The sequence below is a fragment of the Antennarius striatus genome, chromosome 10 (genome assembly GCF_040054535.1).
Source record: "Antennarius striatus isolate MH-2024 chromosome 10, ASM4005453v1, whole genome shotgun sequence".
Classification (NCBI taxonomy): domain Eukaryota; kingdom Metazoa; phylum Chordata; class Actinopteri; order Lophiiformes; family Antennariidae; genus Antennarius; species Antennarius striatus.
The window spans coordinates 8534960-8547866 of record NC_090785.1 but is presented as its reverse complement, the minus strand read 5'-3'; the positions used below and the strand labels follow the sequence as shown (position 1 = coordinate 8547866).

At 42.0% G+C, this 12907-nt stretch overlaps 2 protein-coding genes across 2 annotated transcripts; both read left to right on the top strand.

The window, feature by feature from the left end:
* Positions 1-692: 692 nt before the first annotated feature.
* trmt112 (tRNA methyltransferase activator subunit 11-2) lies at positions 693-3571 on the top strand. Its single transcript, XM_068325876.1, has 4 exons — positions 693-894; positions 1572-1673; positions 1908-2000; positions 3228-3571. Exons 1-4 carry the CDS (start codon positions 820-822, stop codon positions 3327-3329), a joined length of 372 nt encoding a protein of 123 aa, XP_068181977.1. The 5' UTR covers positions 693-819; the 3' UTR covers positions 3330-3571.
* A 1731-nt stretch (positions 3572-5302) lies between these two features.
* On the top strand, positions 5303-12407 carry tgfb5 (transforming growth factor, beta 5). Its single transcript, XM_068325605.1, has 7 exons — positions 5303-7164; positions 8118-8281; positions 8446-8578; positions 8655-8765; positions 9845-10022; positions 10372-10525; positions 11958-12407. Exons 1-7 carry the CDS (start codon positions 6795-6797, stop codon positions 12114-12116), a joined length of 1269 nt encoding a protein of 422 aa, XP_068181706.1. The 5' UTR covers positions 5303-6794; the 3' UTR covers positions 12117-12407.
* The last annotated feature ends 500 nt before the right edge of the window (positions 12408-12907 follow it).

Below are 12907 nucleotides of genomic sequence, written 5' to 3'. Positions count from 1 at the left end.
AGTGCCTTTATGAGTTTATATAAAAGTTGAAATTCAAAATGTGTTGCTTCAAAAACTGTGTTCTCTCTCAAAGAGGTAAACCATTAGGAGACGTCAATTAGGTCTGTAGAAAAAGTCACGTTTCTGGAAAAAAATCAACATTAGAAACCAATTATCAAATGACAAAAAAAAAATTAAAATACAAAAAGGTATATTTTACAGCATTCGTGGTTTAAATTGCAGAAAGAAATCACGGTTTACAGTCAATATGACAGGAAATGTCTGTATGTGTCCCTTTTGTTGAATGTATGCGAAATACTTTTGGAGTTGTGTTCCTGATGGATATTCTACATACAAGAATAACTTAAATATTTAATAGAATAAAGATGTAAAAATGAAACAAGTAATAAATTTTTTTTTTTTTTAAACATTGAACGCCCCAACAGAACAGACACATTTCTGGACAGGAAGTCAGACGGTTAGACCTTCACCTGAGCCTCACAATGAACACTAAACACTGGTTCCTCCACAGATTGTTGTGTCACCGCAGAAGATGTCCTCTTTTGAGACAACAGTCTAAAATTTATTTCTTACATAATGACTGAATTTAATGAAGTAGCACCGCTGGGTATGAACGCGGAAAAACAGCTGTAGAGGTGGGAACCAACGACAGGAGGGTTAATGCACCGGGGAACGTTTTTAATGATGTACCAGTGGTTTGTCCGTTCCACATGTAAACTCCAGAACGTGATTTATGCGAGAAGGACAGACTGTAGTCAGTTCTGTAAACACATATTAGCGAGAAAAACACCTTTGACTCAGAGGCTCTTTGTCGTAAACATGAAGCTGCTCACGCACAACATGTTGACGTCTCGAGTGAAGGGAGTCACGAAAGGGTATCCGCTCCTCATCAAGGTAAACTAGCAGCATGCTAACTGCTAGCGCTGCTGAACACAAATACTGAGTCTACACTTCATCAGTATCAGAGGACAGATAAACGATTCGTTCGGCGCTGTTATGTTTACAGACATGATATACATCCAGACATGACCTTTAAACCACACTCGTACGGTTGCATTGACTTTGTATGTGTTTGTACTTCCCACAGTATTATTTTTTTTAAAAAGACCAAATTTAAGACTGAGAATTGAAATACAATAATAATAATTCCTCATATGTATTAGAACATGTAACACAAGTGTGATCATAGATAACAGCGGTATTCTTCCTCTTCCTGGAGGATGTTCATGCTGTTTTATGTGTTCATTACCTTTGGATTAAAGGTTTTCAAATGGAGTTGAGGTCAATACTCATTGCTGTCTAGTCCAGAATTGTGATTTTACTCAAACTATGCGGTTCTTGAAAAATTGTTCCACTCTGAGGTTATCATTCATTTGATTACTTCTTTTTTTTTTTTACATATACCATATAGATGACTATTATGGTATTTAATGGTCAGTGCTGCTGTAGCTGTGACCAGTTGGAACTACTGTCTGACTGGCAGCAGGTGGATGTGTCGCTCCTGAGTGTATTGTGACTAAACAAAAGTTGTTTTAGGATCCACAGGGCTCACAATTCTCTTCTTTGTTCAGGCAACTGAGGTGAAAATGAATGATGTTGAATTCAACCCTCAGTTTGTAATCCGGATGATCCCCAAACTGGAGTGGAGCGCTCTGGTCCAAGCGGCAGAGGAGGTTCGTCAAACTGTCAGAAGATTTGTATACTAATCCATGTCAAAGAAATATATGAATGGTAGCTTATATCCTGTCACATATGTGAAGAACTTGAAGAGAAGGGATCTCAATTTAATCATGGAAGAATTGTTGTGCTGTTCGTGATATCTTTTTGAAGTGATGAATGTGTTATGATCTCTTCTAACACCCAGTAACATCCACCTTACAATTTGCGGTTGTTTTTTCTCTCTGCAGCTGGGACAACGGCAAGACCTGCCGGGTGAGCTGGTGCCGCAGTATGAAAAAGACGAGGAGTTCCTCAAGAGAGTACACAGAGTGCTACTGGAAGTAAGGAGCTGACGTCGTTTTATTTCAAGCTTTTCATTCCCCCACCAAAAGGGGCCTTAAAATTTATCCTTGTCTGTCATCAGACTGCTAAACTGAATTCAGTGACATTTAATGGGAATGTGTCATTCTTCAGTTTGATTATTCACATATCTTCATTCACAATTTAACTTCCATCATTCACATATTACTCTAATGTAATATTTGATTTATCTATCCACATCAACTTTCTAATTGCAGGGGATTCTGTGATCTTCCAGTAAATCTTCTAGTCTACGTGTGGTTTTGGAGGGAAGCCCAGTGGTGGGGTCTTAAGGGCCTGAACCCACCCACTTATACATCTGGTCCATCCTTAAATGATTGCGGGAACATACTTTCACCTAAATTTTGCTTAATAACTGTTTTCCTTTCTAAAAAACACACACACACACACACACACAGGCAACAGTTGATGGGCTACTATCATGTGTGAAGTCTGGGCTAATTACAACTGCCTACTTTGTGCTGGCACAGACCTACACAGGCACGGTGGAGTGTGGAGGCTGTTCAGCCGTAAATGTCATCAGAGCAAAGATCCAGCTACATTTTCACAGCCATTAAGCATTAAATTCCACCTGAGATCTTTATTAGCTTAATGTTTTTCTGCTTTACCATGTCATAGGTGTTTGATGTAACAGGCATGTCTCTTGTGTGTTAAAATCAACCAGACGTACAGGTTTTACCCCACAGGATCATTTCAGTTTTAGGGGATATAGTTGGAGTCTGTCAAAGGACTGCAAACGGCATTAACTTCTTTAATTATAAGGACCAGCTAGAATGACTTTGGCCCACCCTGAAATTAAAATCTTTGCCTGGTATAGTTTTGTTTAAAGCCTGGGTATAATTTAAGAAAAAAATTCTGCTCAAAGTCCAAAATAATTATAAGAAATGCCTGTTGATGGATAATTATCAACCTGTGTTTGATTAATCGTAATTGTTTTTTCTCAGCCCAGTACCTGGATTGGGCAACAATTAGGTTGAAAATATTGGAAAACAAATGTGTGTTCTGGTATTTAAGATGTCCTTCAACTAGAATCTAGTGGCCAAAACCAAACTGGACCATCAACCCAGAGTCAAACAGTCCGGAAGTGGGACTATCCATATTCTCTTGTCTATCTGCTGTGTTACTCTGTACTGACATTTATCTGTGGACTCATGTGGCCTCCCGGTTCCGGGTTGCGTGTGCTACAGGTGGAGGTGATGGAGGGATGCCTGCAGTGTCCTGAATCCGGACGAGAGTTCCCCATCTCCAGAGGAATCCCCAACATGCTGCTGAATGAAGACGAGGTGTAGAGGGCATCCAACACAACCTTGTCATTCAGATGATTCATGGATATTCAGAGAAAGAAGAGGTTGGACTCCTGGTTTAAATTAAAACCATGAGAAAGCTGGCCCCACTACTGGGTGGTAGAATGTGCGCAAATGGAGAAAAAGATGTGGAAATGTTCCAAGTTTAACCCCTCGTACTTTTAACTGTATTTATTTTTATAACTTTGGATTTAATTTTTCTTTTTCAATAAAACTCCTGATTTCAATGGTTTGGGTTATGATTTAAAGTAAGGGGTTCTTTCTATTACACATATGCTGGAATGTAAGTCCTGAGGCTCCGTGAGAGAGATGGCGGCTCGGAGCCCCATCTCACTCTCTGAGGGTTGAAGAAAGCGCCTCAGGCCAGATGACGTGGCGGTGGCTCGTCTATATTTGTCTTTTAGGAAAGAGACAAAAAAAAATCAGGCAGGGTAGGAGTTGTTTTGAGGAAGACTTTTTCTTCTTCTTTGTTTTAAGCCACCCATTGAAGCACATGCTCAACACCTGATAGTGCTGCTAGGATACTCTGAGGGTGAAGGAAGAAAAAGGTGGGCTCCACGTGGATGAACCATTTCTCCGTGTGTTTCTTGTGGTCGTCTATGGTGCAGCAGTCAAGTTGGGACAGGAGTCTGTGTTGGTAGCCGCTGTTATCATTTTTAGAAACCGTGCCAGGACACATGATGAAGGGGGGTGTTTTCCTGACCAGATGCCTCGAGGGAGCCCGAGTCTCTCCTACCTTTCCCTTCTACTTAGAGCAATTATAGGTCTGCACCCGCAACTATAATAATGGTATAATGGGATGGCAGCAGAGCAGCAATAAAAACCACCTCTGACAGATTAACAGTCCTCTCCAAGTTCTGGGTTGTAATTAAAAATAAGACTGAAGAGGAACAGAGGAAAGAAAGGAACTAGATTTAAAAGCTAGAAACAAACGGAGAGCCGTAAAGTGATTTCATGATGTGAGGATGATCCTCAGAGCCAACTGCATGAATGAGGCTCATGATGAAAATTCCACTGAGATCCTGCCTGAAGCTGCATTTTGAAAGCTGGATTATAATGAACTCATTTTACTCCCACCTTTCACCGTTTCAATGTGGACCAAACTGCTTTGGGTGGGACCAGTAACTTTGTGGAGTCTGCACTGGTTTCCCAGCTCCTATTGTGTTTCACATTTCATGTTCAAAAGCAATCTGCTCTGCTTGCACTTGTTTTTGTAGGACTTAAACTCTTAATTATGGAGCTTTAAAGGTGTAGTTAGGTGGATTTTGTTATGAACCCGGTTAGGTGCTCATCAGATTTAATTTTTTTTTTTTTTAAGCTTCCAGCTTTATGCTCACAACAAATTTCATATTTAATTTTTTTAATTAAAAAAAATTTTAGTACTCAACCTGAGGAAAGTGAATAAGTAAATCATGAAATTTAAATAACATCATCTTCCTATTGGTTTCACATTTGCTTGTGGACTGGAATATGTGACAGTTCTCAGTTAATAAAGTTTGCCTCTGTTCCACTGATATTTCGACTGAATACTCTCTTGGCTGAAATTATTTTTTTCTAGAAAAACTGCCGAGACATCTTTATCCAAGCAATCCTGAATGACCACTCCCTTGTTAGACAAACCCACGCTATAAAAAAAAAAAAGGCAGGAAGATTGGGGAGAAAATTACATCTGCCAGAATGTCATGGCCGGGGCAACATGACTGGGATCGTGCCGTTGGTATGCAGGAGACGGGGCAGTCCAGACAAAACGGTGGGATGTTGAATGGTTATTCCAGCGCATCTATACTCCTGCTGTTTGACCACAGACTAAACAGCAACTCCAGACTGCTAGAAGAGTGAGACATCATCCTACAGGATGACATGAGGAGGCTGTGTCATTCCATGAGGAGGAGGATTACTGCTCCGATTGAGGCTGATGGAGGGCTGTCGCCCTGTATGCCACTAGAGAAATGTATGGTGCTTATGTTTGAGTTGATTTTGTTCATATTTTAAGTAACAATCATTAAAAGTTAAAAAAAACAAAAACATGAACCATCTTTAAATTCTCATTCATCTCAAATTCCTCTTTAAAGTGTAGATCTCCCTGAATGTGGAGCTATTTTCTCTAGTTCATCGTAAAGCGAAGAGAGCATGGCGCAGGCTTTTTATGGCAAGACAAAATTGCCAAGTGTTCATCTGATGACTGAAGCATGAAAAAAAAAAAAAAATCACACTTCCTTCACTTTGTTGGGAAATAGCACCACCACCACCACCACCACCTTTCACATCCACTGCCTCCCTCCCTCTTCCAAAGCCTCCATCCCCTTCAGTCTGAGGCTCTCAAATGATCTGCAGGATCATGGAGTCCCATCCGGCTGCAGCTCTCAGTTTTTTTCAGCCCTTCGAGCTGTAATTTACTGTAAAGTTTCCTGCCGTGATTTTTAATACACAGCACAAGGAGTTCTTTCATTTCCGTCATGTATTTTTATATCGTCTGACTTTTCCCGTGTTCTTATGTTTATATGAGGAGAAATAACAGCCCCACCGTGGTTTTCCGACATAAATCAACAGTTGCTTTTTTTTTTTCCTTTTTTTTTTTTTTTTAACTACCTTTTGGTACAGACTGCGTTTTGTTTACCTATAGCTGGGAATGGGAGGATCTCGTCGGGTCTATATTTTTTAAGCTGTCAGTGGATTTTGTGAAGCGGGCATGGGGCAGTTCTTCTGCCCTCTGATGGCTCTGGTGGAGGTCGATCCACGGGAAGCGCGCTGCTCCACATCAGATGAGCGTTTCTGCTTTTGCGTTTGGAGGATTTTTGCGACATGGGCTGAGCTCTTCTCTCCTGAAAGCTGTTGAATTATCCGAGGATGGACGACGGAAATAGGAGGCGGACAAGATTCCAACTGATCGATCAAGTCTTCTTTCAAATATTTTCACCTTTACGCGGAAACGGCAGCGGACAGCCACGGAGCGTCTGAGCGCACCAGACTGAATCTGGAAAAAAAAAAAAAAAGCCGATTGGTTGCAAAAAAATGATGAGTTTACTCCGATTGATTTTCTAGTGGTGTGATATAATTTGAAGTGTGTGGTATTTCTGTTCCTCCATTTTCATAAAACACACTTTTAGACTGTAAAGAATGAAAGACTGTCTGCTGGATGGTTCGAACGCGTTTATAAAGTCATATCAGTAGAATGATTTTTGTTCTTTTCCAAGGAAAATTTACCAAAATAACCCGTCAGAACTGAATATTGGAGTTTTTTTTGTTGTTGTTTTTTTTCTTGAGTGTTTTTATTCAGAAAGTTTTTGGACACGCTGGTTTGATTAACCCTATAATGTTCAAACCACTGCACACATTCCTTGATGAGTGGTTCTGAGCCTCTGCTTTAGTTCCAGTACACACACAAACGTGACCCCAGCTGATTTCCTTCGGGTGCCCCCATCTCTCCCCCCCACCCCCCCACCCCGGACCATGTGGCTCCCCCGCCTGGCTCTGCTGCTGCTGCTGCTGCTCCGGTCCTCCGGGGTGGTTCTGGTGGAGGGCATCAACACGTGTCAGTCCATCAACCTGGACAAGCAGAAGTCGCGACGCATCGAAGCGGTCCGCGGCCAGATCCTCAGCAAGCTCCGCATCCGCAGCCCCCCCGACGAGGACGAGGACGAGGACCCCCCGGCCGGCTCGGTGCCCCCGGAGGTCATGCTGCTCTACAACAGCACGCGGGAGCTGCAGAAGGAGCGCGCGCGTCTGGCCGAGTCCACGTGCGAGCGCGAGAGCAGCGAGGAGGATTATTACGCCAAAGAGGTGCAGAGGATTGACATGACGCCCCCCCGCACCGACACGAGTGAGTGTGGATCAAATCCGTCAATCAAATGGTCAGGGTGATCAAGGAGTCAGTTTGATATCTGAAATAAATAAATGATACTTGAGTTTTTGTGCAAAAATAAGAGTTTTAATTCAATTTAAAAATAAGTGTTTAATTCAAATGGTTCTCTGAGTCCAGCAGCATCAGCACCAGAATCACATGATGCTGAAGGGAAAGCAGACCTCCTCTAAGTTCAGGTTCACCATTATGTTGTTGCATGTAAAAACAATAATCCTTTGTTGGTTTGATTCTTATGAAACACTTGGGGACTCACTGTGACACCCCCCACCCCCACCCCCACCCCCACACCCAACATGAATTCAGAATCACACCTGAATCATTGATTTATCCTCATGACACACTTTATTTCACAATCTGGTTTGGCATCGGATTGAATCGACACAATTTCTGCTACACTTTCATGTTTGTGTCGATTTTATTTGTTGTCTCAATATTACGGATTTTCTCTGAGTGCCCAAAAATTAGATTTGGAATATTATTACTCATTAATATATATGTTAAAACAAGGTGTGTTTTTAAAAAAAAAAAAAAAAAATCTAAACAGATTCAACGTTATCTCAGGAGCAAGAAGCAAAACTGCAATGCATTGGATTGTTTCTTGTGCTTCACCATAACCATAACTCACAGACAAACACCAGATTCTTCTGATTCCATCAGAAGAGTCAAAGATTAATCAGTGTTTATATCTCTGGTCATATTACTGATTGCTTACACATATATATCACTGGGAGGGCACATTTCACTCAGGGTGAATACAACGATTTTCTGTGAATATAATATAAGAGCAAAAATCTTTTCTTCCTTAGACCTGACCCATTTTTAATTTGAAGTGATTTTTAAACTTGAGTATTCTGGCTGCATGAGATGCTGCAGCTCTCGTTGGTCATACTTTACACTCTGTTTTAATCCAGACGCGGTGCAGCCAGTGGCCCCAAACCCCCATTACAGAGTTGTTCACTTTGACGTCAGCGGAGTTGAGCTGATCAACAGCACCCTGGTCAAAGCGGAGTTCAGGATCTTCAGAGCCCCCAACCCACAGGCCCGGGCCTCAGAGCAGAGGGTGGAGATCTATCAGGTGAGTGGGGCATAATCCTCTAAATAACTCACAGGACACTCTGCGTGTGTGTGTTGGCTTCATCACTGCCTTGTTACTATATGTGTGTGTGTGTGTGTGTGTGTGTGTGTGTGTGTGTGTGTGTGTGTGTGTGCGTGTGTGTGTGTGTGTGTGTGTGTTACCAGCTGCTGAGGCCAGATGAAGACAGCACCTCCACTGAACGTTACATCGACTCTCGTACTCTTCAGCTGAAGGCTAAAGGATCCTGGATTTCTGTGGAAGTCACAGAAACCATCAAGGACTGGGTGTCAGATCCAGGTCAGATTCAGGCACAAGTCCTTTACAGCGTTTGTGAGCTGATCACAAGAGTCATCCTGCTCTTTTTCCTCATCAGAGAATAATCTTGGGCTGAAGCTGGGCATCCACTGTCCCTGCTGTACCTTCATCCCCTCCACCAACAACATTGTTCCCAATAAGAGTGAGGAGCTGGAGGCTCTGTTTGCAGGTTTGTTGAAGTTCTTTTTCTCTGAACTTGTCAAACTTCTTGTTATAAATAGTAAGACCAGGTTACAATCAGCCTGAGTAATGATGATGATTTGATCTTGTATCAGGATCAGTTGTTCCATCTGTTCCTTCCATCTGTCGTATTATATCCAAAGCAGGTATAGAAAACAATTCAGTAATGTACAAAAATCTTTCAACATACTGCAGACAGGTAGAAAGCTATTTAGTTTATCAATAATGTGCTTTTACCTTATTCCATTTCCCTGAAAACCTATTGTAATACTTGGAATTGTGTATTTATCATTATTAGATTAGGAGTTACTAATATAAATAGGATCTTTTTAGTGATTAATCCTGTTATAGTTTTCACAGATACAATAATATCATTTTGAATATGGGAATGTTACTCAATAAATAACACATGGATGATCCATCAACTATTCCAGTTGTTTTTGGTGAAGGTAGAAGACATGAGAGCCAATGTACCAAAATGTGATGAAGTTAGGAAGTGATGTAGAGTAGGAGTAGGACTTTATTCATCCCTTCAGGAGGTTCCATCAGGGAAATTAGTTTAAAAAGCTCACTTTAAGTGAGCTCATGTTAAGCTCACCTTCACCCCAATGGGTATTATCATTTATTTGCCAGGAGGTCACCAAAAAAGAAGATTCTTCAATAAAACACCCGCAAAGTGTAAGAATAATGGAGAAGAAGCTGAAACTGCAATTCTATGGAATGTCACACTGTGCATTTCCTCTTTTAGACAACATTTCCCTCAGGATTTAGTCTTTTTTACCATGTGGAAAAAAACTTCTGACGTGATAAACAGGGGGTTGCTCTCAGCTTTTACTCTGCCTGAGGCCACGAGCCATCAAAATCATGAAATGCGACCCAAACAAACAAGAGTATAAAGACCAACTGGTTATTACTGGACTGAACTACCACAGTTTAACCTGTTGGACCTCTAAGAAGAGCCTTCATGGTGGCTCAATCTGATTGCCTTTTGTTAGATCCCTCAGCTTCGCCTTGGTCTCTACTCCCAGCTTGAGAAGCACCATATTACTTTTCTATTCCTCTCCGTAGGTGTGGACGATGAAAGACTTCGGCAGTTTAGAAAGCCTGGTCAGGTTAAAGGCCAGGCGGATTTCAGCACCAAGACCCCACACCTCATCCTCACCCTGCTGCCCAGTGATAGAGTGGACAACCCCAAGAAGAATCGCAAGAAGAGGGCCGCTGCCACCGATACCTCAACCTGCTCCCGGTAGGACAGCAGCTAGCTCCCGCCAAACAACACTGACATTCCTCCAGTAATTATATAATAAAGAAATCTAGTTGCAGTGGGCAGTGGATTTTGTTTTTGTTCCTCCTGACCCCAAACCCATTATGCAAACTGTGTGGCAAAACAGTTCGACCCTGTGTTTAGACTGCAGGCCAGCAGACAGTGATTTATCCAGACTGCTTCACACTCACGCTTCAGACTCATCACCTTGTGATGACTGCTTTTTCACTTCTGACCACCGCTCAGATCCCTTTTACCCATTTTGCACTTTTGCTCCACCACAGGAGAGGTAGAATGGGAGTTGAAATGTTTCTTGTGTGTTGTACCTCAGTGGTTCGGACCAGGGCTGCTGCCTGCGCTCGCTTTACATCGACTTCAGGCGTGACCTCAACTGGAAATGGATCCATGAGCCCAAAGGCTACAAAGCCAATTTCTGTGCCGGCAACTGTCCGTACCTCTGGAGCGCCAACAACCACTATAACATGGTGAGCCGTGTATTACATGTGACCAGTGCTGGATATTCAAAGTCAATACTTTATCGGTTTCATCAAAGACAGATTTATAGCTCCATTGTTGAAAACTGTGAAGCTCTAAAAATACTGGGATCCAACCCTATGATCAGTTTCTGGTGTAAGTAAAAAATATCTTCATTATATGGCTACATGTGTTTAGTCACTGATCAACAGTGTTAGCTATGAATTATTACCAAACGTCATTGTGTCGAAGCACCTCCATTCCGTCGTGTGAGTCCAGATACAAAGACCTGTCGGTTGTAACCGTTCAGACTGTTCTTGACATCGACAGTCTTGTAAACGTGACTGACACAGCCAGATGATGAAAAGAGAAACCATCTACACTTACAAACATTTGTTCCAGTCCAAAAAAACCAACAAAAAAACCCAAAAAACAAACAGCTTCTGGAATGTCAGAAAACATATTTTGCCTCTTGTCTCACTAGTAAAACTCTGGATTTGACCAAATCACCTTTCAGCTCGACTTTAATGTATTGAAACTTTGACGTGTGGGTGATGTTTGCCTTTAAATGAGCTTTAAGTGCATCGTTTGTGGCTACTAAACACCATCGTTAGATAAAACTGGTTAACCCCAGTGTCATAAATCGGCCGTCACCTCGCAGCAGACTGTTAGCGAACATATAGCTCCATGCAGTGCGGCCCCAACGCCTCAAAGCCCGTCTGTCTGCTGAACACACAGCAACTCCTACAGAACCTCAGGACTTTTATTCCCTCGTGTCTGTAATTGTGGTACACATTTGCAGAACTTTCACATTTATTGGACACATAAATCTGCTCCAATTAAACATTTTGCTGCTTACACCAAGTTACTGCTTTGCTTTGCTAGCACAAAGATAGAGAAGCGGGAAACACTTAGTTCGAAATGTGGACATCATGCTGCAGAAATCAGTGGAGGCTCAATGAAATTACTTCACTTTGTTAATAATCATGTGAGATAAACAGCTGAAGTTTCTGCTTTTAGCGCAAAGTTTTCACACAACTTAATTTCTGAATATTAAAGGTACATTTGTTAACGTTGCACAAGACAAAATTTGTTGTTTCCCCCAGTTAGTCATCCTCCGTATTCTAACCTCAGCTACCTCTTACCTTACAAATCTGATATTATTGATCTTCCTATGTAAACATTGGTCAGATATCCATTATTATTTCATATTCCCTTGAGTTCCAAGCTGTTCTTTTACCAATAGCATGAAAACCTGACAACAAAACCCAACCGTTGTCTTCTTATTTTGATTTAAATATTTCTCAAACCAGATTGGTGTAAAAATGTGCTTGACATCAGCTTTTACATGCAATAATTACAGATTAAAGATGTTCTGTCACGTGAAATCACAATAAGCAATAAAAAAACATTTGATATTTTTATGTTTCCTTTTCTGTCCAGATCCTGCCGCTGTACAACAAGCTGAACCCGGAGGCGTCCGCCACCCCCTGCTGCGTCCCTCAGGACCTGGAGCCCCTCACCATCATGTACTTCATAGGTCGCTCACCTCGCGTTGAGCAACTGTCCAACATGGTTGTTAAATCCTGTAAGTGCCGCTGAACCCAGAGGAGGAAATAAAAAAACGATCACAGGATGAAAAACTACAAACTGGCTTTCATGGACGATGGATCCTTTTGTTCATTAATGTTTAAAAGACTTCTGAGAATTTACATTTTTATGCTGCCTGACTCAAATGTCAGGATTTTACTTCCATTCTTAATTCATGAAAATCCTTTTCAATTTTTCTTAATTCTGGATTTTTCCCTTTCATGTAGGACTCTGTAAATATGACAACATAGTGTATCACACTTGTACCTGTGCTTGGATATTAAAGCGTGTTTTTGTGCGACTTGGGCCAAATTTCGTCTGCATAGAAAGGATTCTTTTGATCAGGATTTCGATTTTGCCCCCAGTCCTGCCCCTGCAGCCGTGGGCCGAGCAGAGGCAGCTGGACGCCGGGCATGTTTGCTTTGGGTTTGAAGGTGTTGATAGAAAGGAGGCGGCGTGGAATGGTTTGCAGACTGAGATCTTTAAGACGAAGGAGGCAGGGAGCAGATAGGAAAGAGAGAAAGGAACTGTGTCCAAGCGCAGGGCGCTGCCAGCCCTCTGCGGTCCGGGGCTGAAATCTGCCCGGCGTAAACAGGATGTGAAAGATTTCCAGACACCGACCCGACCACTCACGGAACGCTAGATTTAAATTCTCCCCTCATCTCTCTCTCTCTCTCTCTCTCTCTCTCTCTCTCTCTCTCTCTCTCTCTCTCTCTCTCTCTCTCTCTCTCTCTCTCTCTCTCTCTCTCTCTCTCTCTCTCTCTCTCTCTCTCTCTTTCTTTTTTGCATGAGGTTCTGGGATT